Source organism: Penicillium mononematosum (genome assembly GCF_028829835.1).
Source record: "Penicillium mononematosum strain IBT 11891 chromosome Unknown utg000005l:1.0-9366267.0:1.0-9372171.0, whole genome shotgun sequence".
NCBI lineage: Eukaryota > Fungi > Ascomycota > Eurotiomycetes > Eurotiales > Aspergillaceae > Penicillium > Penicillium mononematosum.
Window position 1 is genome coordinate 455794 of NW_026643275.1, and position 25018 is coordinate 480811.

General features: G+C 49.0%; 10 protein-coding genes across 10 annotated transcripts; 4 read left to right on the forward strand and 6 right to left on the reverse strand.

Moving 5' to 3' along the window:
• Positions 1–15: 15 nt before the first annotated feature.
• Positions 16–2606, reverse strand: N7519_008297 (ankyrin repeat domain-containing protein; the record flags this gene model as incomplete). Its single annotated transcript, XM_057295073.1, has 2 exons — positions 16–408; positions 474–2606. The coding sequence occupies 2 exons, from the start codon at positions 2604–2606 to the stop codon at positions 16–18; spliced, it is 2526 nt and encodes an 841-aa protein (XP_057142955.1).
• A 1863-nt stretch (positions 2607–4469) lies between these two features.
• N7519_008298 (esterase/lipase family protein) lies at positions 4470–5692 on the reverse strand (the record flags this gene model as incomplete). The annotated part of the gene is made up of 2 exons (XM_057295074.1): positions 4470–4674; positions 4731–5692. 2 exons carry the CDS (start codon positions 5690–5692, stop codon positions 4470–4472), a joined length of 1167 nt encoding a protein of 388 aa, XP_057142956.1.
• A 514-nt stretch (positions 5693–6206) lies between these two features.
• On the forward strand, positions 6207–6821 carry N7519_008299 (uncharacterized protein; the record flags this gene model as incomplete). Its single annotated transcript, XM_057295075.1, has 1 exon — positions 6207–6821. One exon carries the CDS (start codon positions 6207–6209, stop codon positions 6819–6821), a length of 615 nt encoding a protein of 204 aa, XP_057142957.1.
• Positions 6822–8626: 1805 nt separating this feature from the next.
• N7519_008300 (uncharacterized protein) lies at positions 8627–9936 on the forward strand (the record flags this gene model as incomplete). The annotated part of the gene is made up of 4 exons (XM_057295076.1): positions 8627–8809; positions 8895–9014; positions 9071–9444; positions 9519–9936. 4 exons carry the CDS (start codon positions 8627–8629, stop codon positions 9934–9936), a joined length of 1095 nt encoding a protein of 364 aa, XP_057142958.1.
• Positions 9937–12208: 2272 nt separating this feature from the next.
• Positions 12209–13899, forward strand: N7519_008301 (uncharacterized protein; the record flags this gene model as incomplete). The annotated part of the gene is made up of 8 exons (XM_057295077.1): positions 12209–12343; positions 12417–12503; positions 12573–12656; positions 12713–12976; positions 13045–13161; positions 13222–13335; positions 13408–13569; positions 13630–13899. 8 exons carry the CDS (start codon positions 12209–12211, stop codon positions 13897–13899), a joined length of 1233 nt encoding a protein of 410 aa, XP_057142959.1.
• A 494-nt stretch (positions 13900–14393) lies between these two features.
• N7519_008302 (uncharacterized protein) lies at positions 14394–15455 on the reverse strand (the record flags this gene model as incomplete). Its single annotated transcript, XM_057295078.1, has 1 exon — positions 14394–15455. One exon carries the CDS (start codon positions 15453–15455, stop codon positions 14394–14396), a length of 1062 nt encoding a protein of 353 aa, XP_057142960.1.
• Positions 15456–15712: 257 nt separating this feature from the next.
• On the reverse strand, positions 15713–16228 carry N7519_008303 (CoA-binding protein; the record flags this gene model as incomplete). Its single annotated transcript, XM_057295079.1, has 2 exons — positions 15713–16092; positions 16144–16228. 2 exons carry the CDS (start codon positions 16226–16228, stop codon positions 15713–15715), a joined length of 465 nt encoding a protein of 154 aa, XP_057142961.1.
• A 243-nt stretch (positions 16229–16471) lies between these two features.
• Positions 16472–19196, forward strand: N7519_008304 (Rad4 family protein; the record flags this gene model as incomplete). The annotated part of the gene is made up of 2 exons (XM_057295080.1): positions 16472–17428; positions 17502–19196. The coding sequence occupies 2 exons, from the start codon at positions 16472–16474 to the stop codon at positions 19194–19196; spliced, it is 2652 nt and encodes an 883-aa protein (XP_057142962.1).
• A 391-nt stretch (positions 19197–19587) lies between these two features.
• N7519_008305 (intradiol ring-cleavage dioxygenase) lies at positions 19588–21040 on the reverse strand (the record flags this gene model as incomplete). The annotated part of the gene is made up of 5 exons (XM_057295081.1): positions 19588–20027; positions 20165–20330; positions 20394–20536; positions 20587–20739; positions 20791–21040. The coding sequence occupies 5 exons, from the start codon at positions 21038–21040 to the stop codon at positions 19588–19590; spliced, it is 1152 nt and encodes a 383-aa protein (XP_057142963.1).
• Positions 21041–22374: 1334 nt separating this feature from the next.
• N7519_008306 (sugar porter family MFS transporter) lies at positions 22375–24062 on the reverse strand (the record flags this gene model as incomplete). The annotated part of the gene is made up of 3 exons (XM_057295082.1): positions 22375–23062; positions 23112–23827; positions 23880–24062. The coding sequence occupies 3 exons, from the start codon at positions 24060–24062 to the stop codon at positions 22375–22377; spliced, it is 1587 nt and encodes a 528-aa protein (XP_057142964.1).
• Positions 24063–25018: the final 956 nt, after the last annotated feature.

The window sequence follows — 25018 nt, forward strand, 5'->3', positions numbered from 1 at the left end:
GCAGGTATGTATAATCTAGTTCGCTGACCACAACACTCTATCACCAGCCAGACTCATGATAACCTGTTCAAGACCCCGTTTTCTCATGGTCATTTCTGGCTTCTTTATAGGAGTAGGTATCAGGTCCCCGGCGTTGAGCAGCTGCCGCACCATCTCGGCGTCCCCCTTGGATGCAGCGGCCTGCATGGCGTTGCCATATTCACCACCCTGGGTAATGGCCTTGGCCCCGGCTTTGAGTAGTATCTGCACAACGCCGGTGTCCCCCTGCCCTGCTGCAGCGGCCTTCAGGGCGTTCCCGTATTTACCACCCTGGGTATTGACATCGGCCCCGGCGTTGATTAGTATCCGCACCAACTCGGCGCTCCCCAGCCATGCAGCGATCTGTAAGGCGTTGCCGTATTCACCACCCTGGATATTAGTACCGGCCCCAGCGTCAAGTAGCATCTGCACCAACTCAACGTCCTCCTGCCTACAGCGGCCTGTAGGGCGCTGCCATGGCTACCACTCTGGGCATTCACATTGGCCTCAGCGTCGATTAACAGCTGCATCACATCACCGCGCCGCATTGATGCAGCGGCCTGCAGGGCATTGCCGTATTTACCACCCTGGGCATTGATTTCGGCCCCGGCCTTTATTAGCATCCGCACCACCTCGGCGCCCCCTGCCCATGAAGCGGCCTGTAGGGCATTGCCGTATTCACCACCTTGGGTATTGATCTTGGCCCCGGCCTTCATTAGTATCCACACCACCTCGGCGCTCCCCGTCGATGCAGCGGCCTGTAGGGCGGTACCGTATCTACCACCCTGAGTGTTGACATCGGCCCCGGCTCGGATCAGGAAATTCACCGTATCTCTACGGCGGCTTAACGAAGCGGCCAGCAAAGCGCTTCCGGCTTTTCTTGATCTTGTCTCGATGGTAAATCCGTTGTTCAGAAGCCATTCGACGAATTCCGCATGTCCATGTTCTGCTGCTTCCTCTAGCGGTGTCCCTCCGGGGATACTCTTTCTGTCATATTCTGCCCCCTTCTTCTTGAGCATTTGAGCCACTTTCATATGACCGCGTCGCGCCGCTAAATGAAAAGCTGACTGCTCTGCTATATCTGTCTGATCGATGTCCTCATTGTTTCGGATCAGGTAATCCAAAACATCGACCATGTTCGCAGCTGCTGCCATATGGAACAGCGTCGTTCCGTATCGGTAATGCTCTTCTCGGTCTCCTATTCTTCCGTAACGGTAATACTCTTCCCGGTCTATCCATCCCAGATGCTGATTGACTACCCTGACCATCTTTGAGATATTGAGCCATCGGTCAAGAAGCTCCCACAGTGTCTGCACTTCATCATGTAGCACATGTGAATGAGGGCATTTGTGCACTTCTGCATGACTGAAAAGATTGACGATCGTTCGAGACGATCCAGCCTTTTCTGCATGCACAAAAAGATTCGTGGTTGCATAAAAAAGAAATGGTACTTGCGAAAAACCCTTGCCTTTCTCATGTTCGGGAAGAGCCTCTCTGGTAAAATAGACCAAACATGATTGGTAGAGCGTCGCATGGCATTGAAGAATCATTTCTTTGCTTTCAATGGTTGGCGCGCTTTTATCGACAACCTTTGACCTCAGGTGAAGCAGTCCCTTGTTACGCAAAAAGTCATGGACTGTTTGGTGGACTACCAGTACGGCAGTATCCTCGCGGTAGAAGCCTATTTCGGCCAGTCCACCAGAAAGCGCTTGGATCTTGAAATCCATGTCCTCGTCGTATCTGATAAATCCGCCTATCTGCTCCCATGGCTGGCTTGATGGTATTGTGGCATGTTTCGTCGTCAAGGCATACCGCATTTCTGTTTTGCTAAGGGGTCGCTCGGCCGCGCATAGCCACTGAAAGAACAAGAACACTTCTTGCGGATTTTCAATTGTCATGACACGTTCCAGTGTGTCCAGATACATTTCTTCAAGCTCGCTCGGCACCGTACGTGACCATTTACGGATATCTTCAGCCGAATGCTGATGAAGAATCTTCCGCTGGATGGTAGGCATGATGATATGGACCCATTGGAATACCCCATTTGCCTGCTTGATCAGTTCGTTTGCCAAGCTTCGCCAGGCATCTTGGTCACGAACTCGACAAGGAAGTTTGTCCCTGACGTAGGAGGCGATGTCCATGAAATTATGATGCTCGACCGTTATCTCAATGGTCTCGTCACTGTCCACAATTGGATAGTGTCTGCACGAGAAGCATATTTTCAGGGTAACCCGAGCACGACGCGCAGAACGATTAAGCTGGTGGAAATAATCTGCCAGCTGCTGCGCAGAAAACTGGCCAGTCTCGTCCAGAGCATCCACGAGAATAGTCACTTGCTGGTGAGTGGCCGACATCAGGATTGCCTTTTCTAGTAACTCCTCTAGCAGCTTCTGTGGCCATTCCGAATTGTGCTCGCCACCCGCAAACTTCTCATGTCGTCTATTATATGCCGCACGCACTAAAGGACGCACGGTCGCATCGTAGAGAAAGAGTTGGTTGAGCAATGACCTGAGCATCCCTAAGGGTGTGCGTTGCAACTCGGTGCCACGAGCAGTAAAGAAAAATTCGAGTTGAGTGCCCAGGCCCATGCCTCGCGGTCCCTTTAGCTCATTGTATAGAAACTCCACCAGCGTCGATTTGCCCGCCCCTGGCTTGCTTTGATCCACAGCAAAGCCTGGGAGCGGTTCATCCAGGACTTGTACTCTTCAAGTCCCAAAATCCACTTGCAAGTATTTGCATGGCGTCTTTGAATGCCTTCCCGCCGTGTGAGCATTTCAGGAAATGCTAGTGATCGAAGGATTTCTGCTATGGCAATTAGTGATTTCCTTCCTGACTAGGCATTCAGGGCAGTGCGAACCGTTGTCCATCTTTTTTTGGTCTAGAAAGTATCAATATCCTGTCGCACTGTATGGAAAGGGCTTACTCACTTTCTTTTTGTTTAAGCTTGGGGTTTTTATACCTGCCGGATATATTGACTGCAATTATTTAGGAAAGGCATAATCTCTAGCTTTTTTTATTGGGGTCTCGTTACCTGTGCAATCATTGTACTGTGGCCCGTTAGAGTTGTTGTTGTATTGGCTTTTGCCATTGGTGTTGACGTTCTGCACTCCATGGCCAGAATTGTTGAAAGTGCCAGTGAACGTTGGTTGGTCCATTATTGCCGCAAGACAACAGAATCCTAGGACATAGCAGGGTAATTATAATATAGGTGATGGTTTCTGGTTTTAACAGCTGGGATTCATTGTATAGGGACATGCTATACATAGTATAACATAACGGAGCCGCCTATGAGGGTGGTCATAGCACGCTAGTCATGGCTAATCCACGTCGAATAGATTAAATCCAAAACACGACGTTAAATAGACAAGCGTCAACATGGCTGGCGTCTCGCCTTACCCCGTCTTTGCTTTTTTCCCTCACCCCAAACGGCTGCAGCGGTTATGACTTCTTATCTTCCTAGTAACATGAAGCAGTCTAGCCTGCTACCCTGCAACCTTGGCGCTCTTGTGATCTCAACTGACTGCTGTACAGAACAAACTACCTTCTAAAGATAGAGTCCATGGCTTTGGCCTCAATATACGGTTAGCGCCCACAGTCAGCTGTTGCAGACAGAGCGTTAACACAGGCAGTCAGAGCAAGAGAGTTAATTTATCACCAAGTTGCCAAACAGCGTGCCCTCGAGAAGCCAAAGTGACAATAGTACCTAAGAGGCTCCGTGATCAGAGCCTTGTCTCTTAACATTCCTATGAAATTCTCCATGTCAACCCAAATAAGCAATCAACCACAGCGATCCCTGCGTGTTGTCCGCCACAATCACACATCACACAATCGCATTCACTCAGTGACGAATCAAGCAACACGGTCCTCTTATTATGCATGATTTGATGAGCCAAGACGTTGTTGAAGCTCAAGTCTCTAACTTCAGCTCCTATTGTTGGTACTCGACTCCCTCTCTTGCCGCTCAAAAGGAAACCTTCGAGTTACCAAAGGATCAACAGGATCAACTTGACTGATTTTCCCGGGAAAGTGACTGTTAGCCGCCGTCGAGCCATTGACCCCGCAAAACAACTCAATCTCGCTATTACCTGGCCCGCTGTCAATATCTTGTCTGCTGCACTTCGATGAGACATGTCACTCCCCAGTACCGGTCCATATCGTTTTCTCTCTCCTCCCCTCTCGAATTATGTAGCCCAGTTTTGCATTTGACGCAGAGTCTCCTTCTACATGGCTTCTTAGCAAACGTCGACTTCCAACTCCAAGGTCACATCCAAAGTATTTCAGCACGCTTAGGTGGGGTCCGCTTCACTGTCCATGCAAAATGTATAAGCATAATTGCTGCTGAATTCTTTTCTCAAAGGGTCTAACAACAGTCTAAGCTTCCAACAACAAGGCTAAACTTTCAAAGACCAATGAACTTAATGGACAAAAAGAGCTTTCCATATTCAATATGATTAATGGGGTTGTCGTGAAGGAAGCTGTAAGCCATAGATGGGGCCATTGAACATATTACCACTGCCAAAGGAGTTATATTGAACAGCTGAACCATTGTTCGTGTTTATCAAACCGGCCCCATAATTGTTAAACACAAAGGGCGAGCTGTCGACCGTCAAATCTTTGTTTTCATCTGTTCCAGCAGCTAACCGACCCGAATCAACGCTGGGCGCTTTAGTTAGCATGTTTATAAAAGTACACCAGCTCACTGTGCGACATACCCGTTTTCATTCATCCATCTCTGAAGCTCGCCGAGCAAGCTTTTGTATCCATTATCTTCCTTGGAGGCAAATTTTACCATGGCACTATGATTGGCGTGGATACCGATGGAGTTATACCCATCTAGGGTTGCCGATTCCTTGCACACCACTTGTCCCACCATAGGCAGAGGCAGCTCCTCGTAGAAGCACGTCACTTCGAGATTCCCAGATTCACGCAGCATGTTCATGAAGTCAAGTTGGAGGGACTGTATCAATTGATTCTCAGTCTCCAGTACCGTCAACAAACCCTTATTGGTAGACTTCATAATCCCCAAAGCTTTGGCGGGAATCCGGGACCAATCAGCTATCCACGAGCCCTTATGAGGTGTTCCCATGAATATGACACCCTTTGTGCAAGTAAAGAGTCCTCGGAGATGGGTGTCCGGGTTATTTCGGGAAAGGAGTATGGCCATCTTGCAGACAAGACCGCCTAGGCTATGTGCAACGAAAATCAAGGGTCTTGATGATGCGTTGCAAGAGGCTCGATCTGTCGTCAAGTTATTCAGGAGATTCGTAGCGTGGTCCCTCAGCCGATTTGATGATGCGACGGACTTTCGCAAAACATAGGCATCATAGCCGTAAGTCAATATACGAGCTCGAGTGGTGATTTCAGCAGGGAAAAGCTCTTGTGGCCATGGAGCTGGCTGTTTATTTGCAGTCCAGGTACTTTTTGGAGCGGTCCAAGTAGTTCGTCGATCTCCAGTCAAACCGTGGATAAAGCAGATATCAAACGCTGCCTTAGGGCACTCGTATAACACTTCGACCCCATCCGGAAATAGAGGGACTGGCGGGGGATTCTGCAACCCCTCGCTAGTCTCGACACTGGATTGCAGTTTGGATCCAACGTGGTCGCCGCTCGTTGGCTCGACTCGAGAGACTTTTGAGGACTTGTTGAACCAGGGACGGTGACCAAGTTCAGGCATCCTTGAATGCGAGACGTCAAATACGTCGAAAGAGTCTTGTCATAAATGTTAGAGTAAACTGAATTTCTGGCTTCAGGCGCTGTAAGGTCTCAAACTTGATGCAAAGAAAAGGTGCGATTTTTTGTATTTGGCTAGACTGGAATAAAATCGAATTAATTGGGAAGAGGGGAACTTCTCTTCAAATGCAATGCACTAGGTCCCTTGCCATGTCATACTTGCATATTGCCTCTAGCCTATTGGTTGAAATTGGTTGAAATCTGCCCACTTCGGATGTACACGCAAAAGAGAAAGGTTTATGGCTTGTTGCAGGAATGCCACGGGGACATGCATGAGTCTTGCAAGTCTGGGCGACCTCCATAGATCTTACCGGCGGGGTATCAAGTACTAGGACACCTCCCATCTCGTGCGAGTACTTGAGTCTTTCATAGCACTAGTACTTCTATGGAGTACAGATTATGTCCCATCCTCCCACCTCGAGTCTTTGCACTACAAATTACCTACTTTAGTGGCCATAATGTCATCTGCAAACCCTACACTCAGTCTCATTTTGGGTGACACTATCAACGCCCTCAAAAAGGCAGAGAGAAACAGTGGTGACCCAGATGTCGGAAACACACCCGCTATATTTCGCGAAGCAGCCAAGCGCATCCCATCCCTCCTGGTATACTTCAAAAAATGCAAGCAACATCTTGATGCAACTATGACAGCCGAGGACCTCCCTCAATCAGCCATTCACACTATGGAAATCTGCGAGAGTAACGCTCTTCGGGTGAATGAGATCTTCTCAGGTGTGGTCGGAAGTTCAAATGCAGCTGAACAGTACCGGAGAGTTGCACGAGGAGACCGATTGGAAGATCTGATGAAGGAAATACTTACGCATGCGATTCAAATCTCGAACATTAGCCAGCTTGCTGCTATAAGGGGCGCGGAAGTTGAGGAGCTCGGTAAAGCTCTACGCTCTTTTGTGGCGATGCCTGCGTCATTGCCGGAAAACAAGGCGTCGTATTCTTTCAACAACTCCGGAAATGGGTATCAGAATATCAACACCAGTACCGGACAACAGTACAACAACACTGGTGCCGGCAATATGTTTACTGGCACAATTCAGGGCTTGCAGATGTCCAGATGATATGTGGGGAGCAACACTGCTGTTCGATTACAGTAAACCCTGTATATAACGAACCCAAATATAGCGAACCCGTATATGAAGAAGCCCTATATGTGTTTCGATAATTCACTGTGGTAATAGGTTTTTTTTTCTTACACTATGAAATTCTAAATTCTTCGCCTTCCCTCATTATGGGACAGTAAAGGATCAACAAAAAGTGACTGAATATAGTCTGAATTGAAATGTCGAGTACATGAAGCAGCCTGGTGTGATTCATATGCAGAAGGAGGCATGAATATCATCAAACTGCATTCAGCTGGACGCTAGTCTTGTTTCGGCAGGATAGTCAAGGGTCGGGATTTTCGCAGAGCTTGCACCAGTACCTCAAGTTCAGGTTAGCCGTTTACCTTGCCCAGCAATAGGCCCTGGTTAAAATAAGATAGTTATTAGGCTTTGGGGATGTGAGAGTTTCCTACGGGCGAGGAAGTAAGAGGTAGAAGTAAACAGATACTAGAACGATTTTAGACTATGGCTTTATATCTCGAGAGATATCTACGACCTGGACATTACACAATCCTCCATTCAACGTCCACGGGTTCGGCCTGTCGTACATATTTAATTCCGTATACACATCCAATAGTTACTGTATATTGCTCTCATGCAGGCATGGGCCTCGCAAGATTAAGGTACAGTTCCAACGATGGAACAAACATGGAAGTTCCCAGGGTTCCATGAATGGATGGTTGGCAGGTTCACGTGGTCCGTTTCCAGCTTAAATCTGGCCTCAAGCCGCCCACATACAGGTTGACATCTCTTTCCTAGAACTCTCTCCAATTTTTGTATAAATCATTGATTGGCTTCAGAACTTGAGAAATCATTGATCCTTGTTATCTTATATGTATATGTACTCTTGCTGTGTTGTCTTAAAGTTTCTAGGTTACCCTAAAATTTCCATAAGGTTTAACCTTGAGCTTGTTTTGAATCTTAATATACTACGGAGTATACCTGGTATATCCTACTAGATAATGCCTTGGGAAAACTCACATAATACCAATTGTTGAGCAAAGTTGACAGGGGGGGAAAATACATAAGCTTCAAAGTAGGCCCACTCAAATCGTAACATTTGGAGCTGGGGATCTATATGAACAACTTGCATAGACGGGAAACACACAAAGAGACTCTTTTTAAAGACCATTTAGTCACAACCCCAATAGGATTTATAAAGCCGACATGATCATAAAAAACAAATGACAGTGAATGGTGACTCGTATTTGCGGCACGGTAAGGCCGAGTGGGGGTTAAGTATGATGAGATGGCTGTTTTAGTCTCGGAACATGAAACGCAGACGTTAGAGATAAATTGGAGGGCTCCGTTTCGAGATCTGCAACGTCAAAAATGTCGAACCCTTGCAAGCTCCCATGTGCACTATTATCACGTGTAGATGAACCGAGATTCGAGATTAAAACAGAACTTATTTAGGTAGTGCCATTGCATCTAGACCTTGGAAAGAAACCTCAATGGCCATAATCAAGATCAAGATCCCGGGAACTTTGCCACGTTTTGCGATTGTAACAGGGATGAGTCTCCAGGAGGCCCTTGCTCGCAGTCTGGCGATCTTACTCGTTGTAGTGTGTAAATGCTGTAATTGCCCTTGGGCATTGGTCTTGAGGGAATTGCCCCCGCCCTCGTGCGCGATGTACTTGGGCCCCAATATTCTCTTGTCTGATTGTTCATATTTTGCGGATGTTGTCAAAAAAAAAATAATAAAAACTCTGAAAACAAAATCCTTCCTTCCGAAGAGGTTCTTCGGCGTCACTTCCTCACTCATGGCGTCTCCCTCAGCCACACTCGTTCACACCCTTGGTCATAATGCCTTGGGAAAGACAGATATTGCTGTTCAGTCGGTTCTTTTGGCTATTGTCTTTCTTTCCGTCGGCCTGCGGTTATGGGCGCGACGATTGCGGTGGATTTCGCTGGAATTGAATGATTTGTTGATTATAGTTGCGACGGTAGGGCTATCTATTTCATTGTTCCTTCTAATATGTGACGCTTTTGATTCCCCGCAATATCTCACAGGGCTGACTAAAAAACTAGTTCTTTATGGTCGGTCGCTACGTGGTGGAAATCCTCATGGTTGTGCTCTGTGGAATGGGGCTGCATTCCACGGAAGTAGTCCAGGTCGGAGGGTCCGAAGTTCTTGTCCAATTCAATGAGGTAAGTCACAATATGGCATCTACGTCGTGTGTTTCTTGGGCTAAACCCACCATCAGCTTACATATGCGGGTGATCTTCTCTGGGTCACGGTGGTCGCCTTGGTCCAGTTGTCAATTCTCAACTATTATGTGCACAGCTTTGGCCAGAGCACTATGACCTTGCTATCATATGTAATGATGGGTCTATGCTCGTCTCTCTGGATTGCGGGCTTATTTTCAACTGCGTTTTTCTGTACCCCACCGAAGAGAATATGGCTTGCCGACACCCCGGGTCATTGTGGTGATCGCAAAATGCTGCATACCGGTGTCAATGCGAGTGAAACAATCCTCAGCTTCTTCGTTGTCATTCTCCCTATTCCCTTGATATGGGGCATGCCCTTATCGAAGACTAGGAAGATTTCACTGATGTGTATCCAAGTGCTAGGGCTGGCGTGAGTAACCAACCCATTATCATATTCGAGCAATATATAGTACAGACATAATAAATGGCTAACCAATTTTCCAGTATCGTTGCCATCATTGCTATCCGCATGAAAATCGAGTTCGACCTCGACCCAGAAGATCCAACCCACAGCTCTGCCAGGAAGTCGATACTTTCATGCATCGTGCCTCTTCTGGGGATAATTGTTGCCTGCCTCCCAATCTTAGAGCCAGCCATTCAAAGGATCTTTGGTATGTCGGTGTCTCCATCTCCAGCCCACACGTCTATATATGATCCAACCTTTGCGAGGTATTGGAAGACGACGGTTCTTTCGGGCAGGGGTTTGGAGGAACCAGAAATGCCTCTGGTCACTCTTACGCAGCCTTTTATGACGAAGATGGGTTATCTTGCTCCTGGAAATATTCAGGTCACTTCTCATTGGGAGATTCATTCGTCGCGGGGTTCGGCAAGACTTGATAGATCACCCGTGCGGCAGGCCTGAGGGTTTTTATATCGAGAAATTTGTGGCTTGTTTCGACTGAATTACATGCATATAGACTTAGGGTCTGGTACCCGAGATAGATTAAGTCCATTTCCTTATCTACTTCCCCGAAGATCGGTAATAAGTGTCCTCGCCTGAGGAGTATCGACCACCCGGTGTACATATATAGGTTGTGCTTCCAATTATTCCAGTATATCTATCTAGGTACTCCTTTTCATTGCTTTATTGGGAGGCCTGGGTGCCAAATGTATTGAGTAGAATATTGATATATTGGAAAGTTGGTGCCAAATTCGTACTCGTGGAGATGTATATATCTCAAGCATGATGATATTCCTACGCACTTGGATAGGTTAGGATAGGTCACCAGTCCCCTTTCCTCCTTTGAATTCTTTTACCACAGTATATACCAAGCCTAGAGGCAAAAATTAAGTATATTTTCCTCTTTGGTAGTTTGCTCAATAAATCTAGGAAGGCGCAAACAAAGCACAAGTTCACCCCTGGACACGGTCAGGTGCATACTCTCAATTTGGGCATTGAGGCAGTACCTTATATACGTCGGCCGGTCTCATTCTTTATCCCAACTCTTGGTGGTTGGCCAATTGGCCTAGTGGTAAGGCATCCGTTTCCGGTGCGGGAGATCGTAGGTTCGAATCCTGCATTGGTCGTCAACTTTTTGCTTTCCTCTCCCATAGACAGACAAACCATAGGGGACATATTTTTACACTTTTGTTACTATTGATTGACTGACTGACTGGTTCGTGACGAGGTGGGCTGAGTTAGAATCACATGTGGTTAATTAGGACAAGCCATGTCATCGCCATTTAGAGACAGCGACACAGATACAGACAGACATATAAGGGCGAAAATGGAAACACCTACCTACTTACATAGATATGTAGTTATGGACTGGATCGAATTGGATAAAGAAGATCATATAAATCAAACCGATCTGACGTGTTAATTACCTACATGTCCTTCTAATTAGAGCGAGCTGCTTTATCTGATAGACAGAAAATATATCTTGCCTGAGTGGATTTGAACACCTGGAATAGACATGTATGTATGTAATGTAATATGCATAAAATAATGACTACGAAAGATAATTCGACCAACCATTTATGTATCGACAATGGATAAGTAGATGCTTCTAGATAGATATTGTATGACCGAATGGACAGATGGATATGATATGGATGGGATAAGGAAATGTGCAAAAGCTTGCACGTTTCCTAGAACCTTCCTCACCATACAGGAATGAAGAAGAGGCCTCAAGGACAAAAGCTGCACCCCGGTTGGAAAAAAGAAGACGTATTGTATATATATATCAGACAGACATACGTACATATATACGTTAGGTAGACAGATAGAAAAAACAAAAAGATAACGACCAATGCAGGATTCGAACCTACGATCTCCCGCACCGGAAACGGATGCCTTACCACTAGGCCAATTGGCCGCCTTGTGTATTAATTGATCAGGAAAAGCCATTATCAGGAGAACTCGTATTAGCTAGAAAATGGTTGGAACTACCTAGGTACCTAGCTACATACAGTACACGTGAGTACGTAGATTGCAGTCTGCGGATACTCCCCGATGATTGAGTTGGGATTTGCATGTATACGGCGTTCCCAGCGATCACTACGAATGGCAAAATAAACAAATAGATGAGATCCCAAGCAGGAGACGATAACCCTAACTAAGGTGCAGGATAGACAGTTTCTCAAGCACAAACAAACAACCCCTTAAGGAGGGCGTATTGCCCACCACCAATCAATTCCTCCTTCAAGGAACTCTGAATTAGACATCCAGGGCAAAAGCATCAGAAGCGCAAGTCCCGGCTTGCATCGTCTCCCACGATCAGCCAGGATCATCCCTTGCATAGCAGGGAGGTGAAACAATGATCGTCGGGAAAATTTGTCGAGACCAAGCATTGGTGCATTCCTGTCGAAGGAGAAAAGAATTCAGCCACCCCGTCAGAGCAGGGAAAGAAGCTCGAGGACTCGCCGCGAGGGATGTTGATGCTGCCGCACGGGCAGCCGAGGGCGAGGGCGCAACGACACCCCTTCATATCCCAGTTATGACAGAATGTCACGAAGACGATCAGTTCTGAAAAGATTAAAGAAAGAGTTGAGTCCCTCAACGGCGCTCGCATTCCCGTAGACGTTCGTTAATACCCCTTCTTGTTTTTAATTTACTACATCCAGCTCCGTCGCTCGCCGGCACTTCCTTTCTTTCAGCTTAACCTACGGCAAAGGCCTATCCAGTCAACACGATGGTCAAGACTACTTATGCCCTGACGCTTTTTGCGGCTGTCAGCCTGGCGGCTCCTGTTTCTCAACTTACTGGCCGTGCCGAAAAGCAGGGTTCAGTAGAGCACAAGAATATCCTTCAGGGACTTACCAACCTTGTATGTATATATTGGTTTTTCTTTTAATGAGCTGGAATACAAGAAACGGAAACTAACACCAACCGATAAACAGAATCAGATTGTCAAGCGCGATGAGTCTCAGCCTGAGCACCACAACGTCATCGACGAGCTTCCGATTATTGGAAAGCTTCTTGGCAACGTGAGTTGCCCCTTGGGTGCAAATATTTCGAATACAAACATAGCAGTACTAATTGGAGGCCCAAAATAGGACAAACAGAACCAGAACCAGCGCCGAGATATCGCGGATGAGGGCATTAGTGGCTTGCCCCTCGTCGGAGGCCTGTTCGGCAAGGTATGTGTTTTTAACCGGTAGTCGTGTTAAGGGATGGGATGTTGATGGACTATTAGCACACACATACTGGCGGACCAAATGGCATGAACAAGCGCCAAGGATTTGGCCAAAACTATGGCCAGAACGCCGGTCAAAATGAAGGTCAGAATTATGGCCAGAATGACGGTCAGAATGCTGGCCAGAACCAGGGCCAAAACGAAGGTCAAAATGAGGGCCAGAACAACGGCCAGAACGCCAGCCAGAACGGAGAAAAAGGCTGGAAGCGTGACTTGGGAAGCAGCCTCAGGGGCATTCCCATAGTTGGAGGCCTTCTTGGAAAGGTACGACAGACATTATCGGCCGTTGGAATACCCAGTAGAATCAGAAAAAGAAAACTGACATGATATAGGACCAGGAGAAACCCTCTCACCGGCAGATCGAAACTCCTGCCAAGCACATTGATACTCGCCAGGCGGGCCATGCCAAGGGTGTCTTCGGTGTCCTGCAGTCTTTGACTAGCGGTGATGTAAGTTTCTTTAGCGCATACAGACATAGCCATGTATACGAGCGCTAATCATTCAAGTAGCCCGTTACCAAGGGCCACAAGCGCGATGAGGAGTTCGAGCAACTGGAACCAATGAGCGACGTTCTTGAAGGGGCCGTTGCATCTGGTATGGAAGCAGAATCTTCCGCCATGCCGGTATGTCATACTGCCAGCCTTGAGGAAGCCTCGAGATAAGAACAACAACCAATTGTACTAATATCTTGTCAGGTGCGCCGTAATGAGCCCGCTGCCCCCAAGGCCAACAATGGTCAACAGGCAGACCCGAAGCCCAAGAACGAGCAGAGCAAGGGCCTCCTTGGTGAATTAATGGGCAAGAATGGCCTGGGTGCCATTAAGGGCAACTCCCACCACGGCCTTGGCCTCTTCCCAGTATGTGCTACCTACCCACCGACCGAAAAAAAAACCCCCATCAAGCTAACAGCCGTCCAGATGCGCCGTGACGAGAAGGACCTCGAGACACGGCAGGCTCCCATCCAGGGCTCCACCCTTACCGGTGTTCTCCTCCAGGGTGGTGCTGTGGGAAAGCTTACCAAGGCCCTTTCTGGAGGTGCTGTGTCCAAGCCCGGTGCCAATTCCCCCTCCAAAATCGGTGACGGTTCTTCTGCGGCCCCTCCCGACCCTTCGTCTGGTGTTGGTCCTCACTCTGGCCCTGGTCTTGCTGCTCAGCAGCAACAGGCGTCTGGTGCTGCTTCTGAGTAAGTTATACGGGGGACAATTGTCTTGCGTCTGGTCGCTTTCTACCAGTCGAACAGATTGTGATGGGGTTTTATGACACCAGTTGGACTTGCTGGGCAAGATTGGGGATGCGCAATCGGTCACGCGGTGTTGCTGAGTTGTTATTTACGTATTCTAACAATGTCAAACGCGTTTTCAATGTTCCTTGATTCAGTTAGAAACCGAAGCTTCGGTGTACAGAGAACACAGGCAATTTTGAAGTTTGGACATAGAAAATTAGAAACCCGCAGGGAAACCCTGCTATGTAACGAGACAGGCAGACGAAGCTGCAAGGAGCATACGCAAAGAATCAAGACACAAAATTCGTTAATCGTAGTCAAATCAAAACCGGCTTTTCCGGTCCGGACCACCCAGTTAAAGAGCGCCCTTGGGGGGTATCAGGTCGTTACACGCGATGAAATCAAATACAGCAAAACCACTCGAGATGGAACAAGAAGCTCCCAAAGGCAAAGACCAGCCTAATCAGACTCATACATGTCCACATCGTCCACTACCACTGTCGTCCCCAATGCCTCTTTCCCTTCCCGGATCATTGCCTGCAACTGCTTATTCAATCGCTGGAGACTCGCATCTTCTTCTCGTTCCTTGCGGCGCATCTTAGCAGCCTGTCGCTGTATATCCGACGCAGGAATATCCTTCAACCGAGGGGATGGCAGGCCTCCTTGTCCCTTGGTAGGCGAGTGGGGTCTGGCAGAAGAATAAGAGACCCGTTTAGCTAGCCGGGGCATCACTGCAGATTTGCGGCGAGGACTCGATGCCTGGAAGGTGCGTCGTGTGCGGAGTGACGGGCTAGCAAGCTCGCTGCTACCCACAAACGGATCCGAGCTCTCGGGGACCACCACCCAGCTCCGATCGACCTCGTCATCTGGATATTGGCCGGGTACGGGTGTCGAGCAAAATGTGTTCGGGCTGTACAGGTCTTTCTCGGCGGATGGGCTGCCCGAGGGCTGCCAGCTGGATTCGAGGGTTGTTGCGGGGCTGGATGACAGGTCGTAGCCCTGCCCTCCTCCTGCATAGAACCCTCGGAATGCGCCAGTCCAGCATAGATCGAGGACTTTGCTCACGGCTTTGATCACGGTCCGACCCCAGCCTGTGGGTGTTGTGTTGTTGGGGCCATCGGGGCTTGCGGATATGACGCAAGAATCGCGGCGGCTACGCTTGCGACTGCCGTTATAGTCTGCTAGATTTGCTGACTCGTCACCGGAATCGAATGAGGGTGGGAGGAAGGATTCGCGGTATCGGTTCGGGCGGTAATCTAGCTCGGCAGAAGCGTGGAAATCGTTGCCTCCACTTACGCTTACTGAGCGGTAGCTAGGGTGGATCATCGGGGACTCGGTGAAATTGGACTCAAAATGAGATGAGAGTTTCTCTGTGTTACGTGGTCGCTTTCGACTGAGTGAAAGAGAATAGAGCGATGTGGAAGCCGTGGAGGCTGGCACTTGGAATAGCTGAGAGGGCGCATTTGAGAGGTCGACTTTAGGTGGTGAAGCAGAGTTGAAGACAGCGTGCATGTCGGGCATTTTTAAAGGAAAGAAGAGAGTAAGATAAAAAAAAGAACAAAGAACAAAGACCAAAGATCAAAAGATCAAAGATCAAAATCGGGGAAAAAAAAAGAGAAGAATGAAGGGAAAAAAAAGCGAGAGGTTGGATATTGGCCGTGACAGGTTTAGTGTTTTCCTTCCCAAGTCACTTCTTTGTCTCAAAACTATTTACAACCCCCTACATGACATTCTCATATATCCATGGAGGATGGAGTACATGGATTTTCATATTGAAATTACAATCGCTGGCTGGTCCATTGTACTCCAGCTGCCTCCAATCCCTCATCACCATCAACTAACACGCACCATCCCTCGCTGCCCTGTCCCCCATCTCCCGCAATAACCGCCTCAAAGTGACTGTGAGCGTATTCAAGTACTCGATTGTCGAAGGTACCAGGCTGTAACCAGACTGCAGGGATTCCCACCGAGTGTGCTTCCTGCAGCACCTGGAGGGTCACAGCCGGGGGAGTCACCACTGAGAGGGAAGTCTGCGCCGGCGATGGCAAACTGGACGGTGAGGGGACTGTATCGTAAGCGCGCGAGGGGAGGGTGATCTGCGCTGCTCGCGGATTGAGCGGAGTCACTGGCAGGGAGTGCTGATGATACCAGGCGAGGACTGTAATGATTTAGTTCTCCATACAAATGCCAACAGAATGTGTTCTCCTACTCTTGTATCCAAACTTATGAGTATCATTGCTGGCCCCCGCCACCGCAAAGCGGGGGGAAGAGAAGAATCGCTTGACTGCTGCCATTGTAATTTGAATAATTTAATAGAATGAATCGATTTATCTTTTCAAAGAGTCAGACAATCTTGGAAGGTTAATGTAGGCAATAGCAAAAGTTGCAAAGTTGCAAAGTTGCAAAGCAAAGAGAATAAAATAAAGCGCAACCTCGGCCGCGGCCGATGACGACTCTCCCTTCATCGCCATCTCCGACATTCGGCGACCCCCAACTCCCTTATTATTTCACATCGTCACATCTTCACATTCATTCGCATGCCACCCTTCCTCCCCCGCAAGCGCGTATCCTCCGAGGACCCGCCCCCGGCCAAGCGCCAGGCCCGGCCCGATAATCCTCAAGCACCTCCCCAAGCTACCAATGCTCCGTTCCACCTCTCCGACTCCGACTCCGACTCCAACTCTTTGAGCGACGCACCTGAAGGTCTCCTCAACAAGAGCGATGCACTCCAGGCGTCTGATGAATCCGAAGATGAAGAAGAGGATATCGACTGGGAGGACGCGATAGACGCGAAGACCAGCGCCATTACACCTACTGTCGCAGCTCCGGAGCTACAGGACCTAGAATTGACCCTAGATCAGAATGAGACACACGTGTCTGATCTTCTGGATGGTAAAAAGGGGCCTAGTAAGATCGAACGCCAAATCCGGATCCAGACACACTGTATGCATGTTCAATGCTTGCTTTTCCACAACGCTATCCGCAATGCCTGGAGTAATGATTCCAAAGTCCATGAGATCCTGCGCAAAAAGTTGCCGGAAGGGATCCACAAGGAAGTCAAGAAATGGCGCATAGCGTCGGGCTTAGAACTACCAGAGCCAAAACCTGAGCCGCCCAAGAATAAGAAGAAGGGCAAAAAGGCCCAGAAGAATAAAGACTGGAGTGATGGCTCGGAACGACTGGAGCCAGGCCAGCCGGACATGAGCCGTGGCGATCCTATCATTACGTTGATCAAGGTGCTGGTCGCATACTGGAGGAAGCAGTTTCGCATCACTGCGCCTGGACTGCGAAAGTATGGATACCGACCAGTATCTGCTCTTGAAACTGCAATCACCGAATTTCGCGAGGAAGAGCATGACCCAGAGCGCCATGGTGAGCGTATCGCCAACCTTGACGAATTCCGCGCGATCGCCGAGAGTATGCAGGGATCGCGGGACGTTGGCGCACAGCTCTTCACGGCTCTCGCTCGCGCTTTAGGCATTGAGGCCAGACTCGTGGGTAGTTTGCAGCCGCTGGGTTTCGGTTGGACCAAAGGGAGAGACCTACATACCTGTCACACCTTCCAAGGCAGATAAGGAACCCGAGAATAAAGGGGAGTCGGAAGGATCCGAGTCTGATACTGATGCAGCTGAAAATAAAGTATCAGCGAAAGGGCGCAAACAGTTTGATAAGGATTTGCCATTTCCTATCTACTGGACAGAAGTTGCCTCACCCGTCACGAATGAGATTATATCTGTCGACCCGCTTGTACTTTCCAACCCTGTGGCGCCATTTGCAGATACAGACCTACAAGCAAACTTCGAGCCTCGCGGTGCAAAAGCAGACCGGGCCAAACAAGTCATATGCTACGTTGTTGCCCACTCATCAGATGGTACCGCTAAAGAGGTCACAACAAGATACCTTCGACGGCGGACCTGGCCCGGCAAAACGAAGGGCTTCCGAATACCCTTGGAAAAAGTACCAGTAGGACCGCGCGGGCACTACATCGCCTTCGACTGGTTCGGGATGGTAATGCGCGGGTACCAGCGAGCCCGCAAGAGCAAAACAGCAGTCGACGAACTCGAAGAAACGCGAGATCTACAACCCAACCAGCCCGAGAAAAAGAAAACAACCCAAACCGTCGATACCATCCAAAGTCTCCGAACATCGACCGAATTCGTGCTAGAGCGCTTCCTCCGCCGCGAAGAAGCCCTCCGCCCCGGCGCCGAGCCCGTCCGAACCTTCATCGCGGGAAAAGGCGCCCGGGCTAAAGAGGAACCAATCTTCCGACGAGCAGACGTGCTAAAATGCCTCTCCACCGAAAGCTGGCACAAAGAAGGCCGCCAACCGAAACCGGGCGCGGTAGCCCTCAAGCGCGTACCTATCCGCGCCGTGACGCTCATGCGCAAACGCGAAGTGGACGAACTGCACCGCCAGACCGGCGAGAAACCACTGCAAGGTCTGTACGCGCGACACCAGACAGAATATATTATCCCTCCGCCTATTCAGGATGGCCGCATCCCCAAGAATGAATATGGTAACATCGACTGTTTCGTGCCGAGTATGGTCCCCGCCGGCGCGGCGCATGTCCCGCTACCTGGTACTGTGCGCGTGTGTAAGAAGCTTGGCATTGACTATGCGGAGGCAGTGACGGGGTTCGAATTTGGGTCGAAGATGGCTGTGCCGGTTATTCAGGGTGTTGTTGTTGCGGCTGAGAATGAGGGTTTACTTAGGGATGCTTGGAAGGTTGAGGCTGCGGAGAAGAGGAAGAAGGAAGAGCTTAAGGCGGAGAAGAAGATTCTACAGACGTGGAGGAAGTTCTTATTCGGGTTACGGATTATGGAGCGGGTGAGAGATGAGTATGGGGGTGGGGATCCAGATGCTGATCGGGAGCGCGATTCGCATAATCCCTTCGCTGCGCAGAAGAAAAAGCGGGAGGAGGAATCGGATAATGATGGCGATGACGAAGAGATGCCTGATCGGGAGTCGTCATATAATGCGATTGATCATGGTGGTGGCTTTCTTCTTCCTGGTCATGAACATGACGCAGACGATGGGTTGATCGTCGAGCACCATGACCAGAAACGGAGTAATGCAGGTCCATCCCAAACTGATGCCAATGACCCCGATGACAACGAGCCAGTCGAATCTGGATCGCCTGCTGCAGACTCCCCGCCTGTGTCTATCTCCTCGGGTTCAGACAATGAGGTAGATAATGGCGAGGGAGAAGTCGCAGAACCTGAATATGTACCTCGCCCGACACGACGAACGCGAGGCCGTTGATAGAATAAATGTATGTACCATCCATATGCCCGAGGCTAGAAGAGGGCTGTGTATTCTATGTAGTACTACATAACGATCAAAATTAATACCGTGGCAGCAGTCTCTTGTATGAAGAAGATTGTTCGCAAGTTTATGACAGAAAGAGCGAGTCCTTATTGTGCGAGCGTGTTTATGACGGATAGCAATTTATTTCTGAGTAACATTTGTAACCTTCTAAGAGCAGCTACAAACCTATGACTACAAGCCCGGTATGAAGAGCGAGGTAGAACCCATCAGAAACACCCTCAACCATTGCGACAGTGAAGATAAAAAGCCAGTCGAGGACATGAAGTCAAACATCTTGCGATCCATCCGTTTACTGCAGTTGAGAGGCAAGCATACACCGTCTCATTTAGAGAGGCGTGGCCGAGGCACTTGGGGGAGCACCACTTGGGGCACCGCCTGGGGGCGAACCACCACCACCTGGAGCACCGGAATTCTCATTCTCAATGCCGCCCTCCTCAGTGTAATAAGCCGCAGGGGTAACAGTGGTGTCCTGGGTAGGGTCCATACCAACTGTGATCCAAGCGAAGATTCCATCGGAGATGTCATCGCCTAGATAGACATATTCCATGAAAGGGTCAATGGTATCGAGTTCTTCAGCGAGAATGCTGTCGTCGGCGTTGGCCGTCACCTCCTGCGTGTTGGTTGAGTACGGGGCGACCTCATCGACGGCGGAAATGAGATCCTGGTCGAAGAAAATCTGTCCAACGTGCGACGAGTGCGAGGTATACAGGCCGGAGATGGTTCCGTTTGCAAGGACCTTGGTTTCGTTGGCTGGGTGGGTGAGGACTATTGAACAAGTTAGTCAATATCGGAATCAATTCAACTAGCAGGATGTGACAAATGCCACCGCGCAAACAGAAAGGTACAGTGGTAAAAAGATGGCCATAACCATGAGGAGAGGATCTTGTATCTGGGCACCATACCGTGGATGTGAGTTGCCCGGCCAGTGTAATGGCCTGGGAAGTTCGATTGGAACTGGATGACACCTTCCTTGTTACTTTTCTGGACACCTCGGTTGAAAGTCGTGTTGAGGTTGGTCTCATCGTCAGAGTTCCCGTTTCCACTGGCGACGACTCCAGAATAGACACCCTATGATGATCGATGTGAGTGGAACGGTTCATAAGTAATACGGTTGGCGGAGAATTTACTTACAGTGGAGTTGCAGTGCCACAAGTCCATGTAGATCTCCGGAATGGGTTCGCAGGTGTTGGTGTCGATCAGCTGGATGTCCATGTAGAGAGGAATACCCTCCTGGGACTCCGCGATGTTTTTACGAACCAGTTCACCCGTAACATCTAAGCCGCGTTAGTAAATTTCGGCCATAAAACAGAAATGGGAAGCTAACAGTAAGGTCCCTGGGTGACCTCAGGTCCGAGAATGCAGGTCGCATCGGTGCCAAACAATACATCGGGGTCGGTAGAAGAATTCACCCCTGTGAGATTGGAGTGATGCGAAGTATCCAGGGCGCTATCGGAGCGTGCCTTGAGCAAGTGGTTGGCTATGGGCTTGTTAGAACGTGATAGTGCTTGGCATTGGCTTCAAAACATACTAGGCTGAAGACCAAGGCGGCGACGGATGTTCTTCACGGCCATGTGGCGACGGGCCACGTTTCGGCTTTGCTGGCCTCGACGCTGAAGGCGAGAGGCACATTGTGCAAGGCTGCGCGAGTGAACAGGGGCATTTTTCAGGAATGCAGCTCGCTCGGCAGCTTCAGCTTTAACATCATGTCCCGGGTGAGCAGACACAATGCCAGTCAGAGCAGTCAGGCCGATGGCAACAATAGCTGAGAGATGAACCATGATCGAGGTAATGAGGCAATTGAAGGCGAATGTGAATGAGGAAGTTGAGGATACCACACCTGGGTGTCTTGGGGTGCTTTATACCTTCCTGTTGCCTCCCTGGATAATACCAAGGCGGAGCATGGCTAGATTCAGGATAGACCAGTTTGTGATAAACGGCATTTGTATGAAGTTGACGAGTGACATGGAGTAGCCCTGGGCCTGAATTGACGAATGAAACGCGGAAGGTTTCTCAGCGAGAAACGCACCCTGGTAACTGCAGGCCCCCCCCCAGCGGAGCTCAACCATCTATGAATAGAATTGCGATATCATAGGGCAAAGGGGTGCAATTGCTTGCCGCCGGTAGGACATCGGGAGATTGCGAAAGAGCCAGAGGTCTAGTTCGGCAGCAACTCTAACCAACTCTGTTGAATCCACCGTCGATCATGCTGGCACTATTTCCCTGCCAAGGAAATTCTAGCCATTGGGGTTTCACAATTTTGCATGCGGGGAATTAAGGACGCGGCCCAAGTATAATCTTCATAGAACGAGCCCTCGTCTGCATGGAGTCTTCGTCGTAACATGCGTGGTCTGTATACGTATTCGTCTTGGCGGACCCACCCGAGGTCCCCCGCGAGAACAGTCAGCGGAGAATGCAGCACCGATAGCTTTGGCTGGATATCTGTGCGATCAATCGACGGTGAACATGTCGAACTCTGAGACTTGGTATCGGAAACCTTGGATTTTGATCAATGCAAGACGCGCGTGTGAAAATTTTTGCCTTATCAGGGGTGCGTCTTCCCGTTCAATCTGTCTCCTTGAAAAACATCATGTTCGGGACCATCCATGGATGTTGCCAAGACGCTGATATGAGAACAGGAAAGGCTTGGCAATTGCTTGCTGTCCGAAGATCTTTTGATGTTGAGGGTTGGTGGATATTGGTAAATGTGGGTTTCAACCATATATTGAGAGATAATACGAAGCAACTTCTTAGTTACGCCTCTGGGGTTGTTTTGCACACGCAGCCTGACGACTGCATTTTTGATTATGCCCCCAATGTTCCCATATCAATTATCATATTCAAGACCACGTTCCCCGACGTCTGTGGAAATTTTTGGTATTCAAGCAATGTGATAATTGAATTGCCATCTACAAGAACAGAAAAATTGTATCAAAAGCCATAGAATTGGATTAAATTATGTTACATGCATATTCGTGGATATCAGGGGAAATGTCGCATGAAACCGTCAACGCATGATAGAGGCAATAATTGAAGTAAGACCCGCTGGGAGTGGGCCAAAACTACGTAAAAGGCGAGAACAAGAGGACCACCACAAAAGAAACAATCCGATGGATTAGACCTCCTGCTGGGTCACGCTGGGTGCCTGAGCAGCCTTCTCCTCCAATCCAATCTCGGCAGCAAAGGTGGTGTGAGGCTTCCACTTAGCGGAAGTGCGAGGAGTAGTCTCTTCCATCATCTTGTCAACCTGCTCAAGGGTCAAACCCTTGGTCTCGGGAATGAGGAAGTAGGTGTAGATAAAGGCACAGGTACACAGAGAACCCCAGATGAAGAACACCTTGGGACCAAGGTTACCTTTGTCGGCCTCAGTCATGTAAGGAGTGATGACTGCGATGATGCAGTTCCAGAGCCAGTTGGACGCGGTGGAGAGGGCAACACCGCGGGACCGGATGGGCAGAGGGAAGATTTCACCGATGACGACCCAAGCACCGGGGCCCCAAGTGCTAGCAAAGAAAAAGATGTAGATGCAAATGAATGCGATCATTGAACTGACAGCACTCTTGTTCTGCGAATCGGTGGTGACACCAACAATGGCGACAATGAACTGACACACAACCATACCCAGGGCACCCCAAAGAAGCAAAGGGCGACGTCCGAATTTCTCAATGGTGTAGAAGGAGATGGGAGTAGAGAAGACATTGACGATCGTAGTGATCATGCTGATCAGGAAAGGATCATCAATTGTCTTGAGATCCTGGAAGAAGGTGGTTCCGTAGTAGAAAATGAAGTTCACACCAGTCCATCTATAGCTTGTTAGTTTCTATTCCCTAGCAGGAGGAGAGTAAGGCATACTGTTGCATCATCTGCAGAGAGGTACCCAGGATAGTACGACGAAGGTTGCTGTTAGGGTGCCAGAGGCTTCCGGTGAAGCAGCTGAACCAGGTGGTCCAGTATCCACCCTGGGGAATTGCCATCATTTCGTACTGATTGTTGGCGTCGATCTCATTCAGTTCGCGCTCGACAAATTCCGAATCCTCGGGCTGGCCACGGATACGAGCCAGCACAGTGCGAGCCTTATCCTTTTGGCCCTTGCGGATGAAGAATCGAGGCGACTCGGGCAACATAAACAACCCCAAGGCCAAAATGAGAGCCCAGAGCATTTGGAGGGCAATGGGGATCCGGTACGACCCACTGTCTGTACGCTCCTGGGTGCCATAGTTCACACAAGAAGCCAGCATCAAACCGATGGTGATGCAGAACTGGTAACCCGAGACAATGGCACCACGGACCTTGCGGGGTGCAATCTCAGACATGTAGAGAATGATGATAGCGGAGACAAATCCAATACCGAAACCGGAAATGAGACGACCGGCAACAAGAAGTCCAACGCTGACAGAAGCGGTCTGCAAAACGACACCAACGATGAAAATGGCGCAGCCAGAGATGATAGTAATCCGACGACCAAACCAATCAGCCAGATCACCAGCGATGAGGGCACCAAAGAAGGTTCCAGCGGAGAGAATGGAAACGATGAGCGACTTTCGAGAGGCAGGAATAGAGGTGGCGTCCTAGGTGCGGTTAGTGAGATTCTGGAAACTGTGCTGGGACGTTGACACTCACTTCACCAAAGAACTCATGGAGGAAGTAATCCATGCCGAGAACACCATTGATGTAACCTGAGTCATAACCGAAGAAGATACCACCAAAGGCAGCAAAGGCGCACATCAGGTAGGCCTTGAACGTGACCGGGGCCTCGACAACCATGGTGTCGACCGGCCCAGAGATGACTGCTCCACCAGGCATGGTAGCGAGTCGATGAGAGTAACTGTGTTTAAAAGAGATCCAGAAAGAGATGAAGTGAGACGTCTCAAGAAAGATAATGTGGGGTGAGAGATGGAGAAGGAAGAAGAGGAAAGGAAGGGACTGGGGAGGAAGAGAGATTTATATTGTGGGGGAAAAGAGAGACTTGAGCTTCATCCCCAGGCCTGCCCCAGGCCCGGCAAAAAAAGGAAAAAGAAAAAAAGAAAAAAAAGCAAACGACCGGAAAAATTATGATCTAATCTAATCCATATTCGGCTTGGTTACTATCGGCATAAAATACAAGAGGAAAATCTAGAAATCGGCTGGAATGACTGTGTAGCCAAGTCGGCTCTAGAAAGTTGACCACGCGATAGAAACGGCAAGTATAGAAAACCGGGGAAGTGCTACACGGCCTAAGCCGTAAAACTGTAAGATCAGAGGATCTGATTGGTTGTAACCCCCAGAAATGATCCACCTATCCCTGTCTCATCGGCTACCTAGGTATACAACATAGGTCAAAGTGACCAAACCAAAACCACTTGAGGAACCAAAACCAAACAGAGCCTCGGGTCTAGAAACCGGAGATGTCCACTTTGGGATAGAGGGTCCGCGGGGAAATGAACTCTAATTGGTTCCAAGGTTGCCATGGGACTGTGCGCCACGTGCCCAAAGAATTTTCTTTGGTTTTTCTGTGACTCCAACATCTTCTCCAGGTTATTTCTATACTTAGTACACTACCCAGGTACCTACCTACTTATTTAACATATTTGGCAATGGAAGACAAAGTGACTCATGAGTCTGGTGACCTAGAGGAACTGTCACAGCTGAATACCTTTAGGCTAAACCCTACTTGTATTCACGTCAATGTCACATTGAGGGCAAGCCGAAGCACAGACCTTGGAGACGCCACAAAATCACACTCTCCCCTTTACTTTTAAGGGAAATAAAAAAACAAGTCT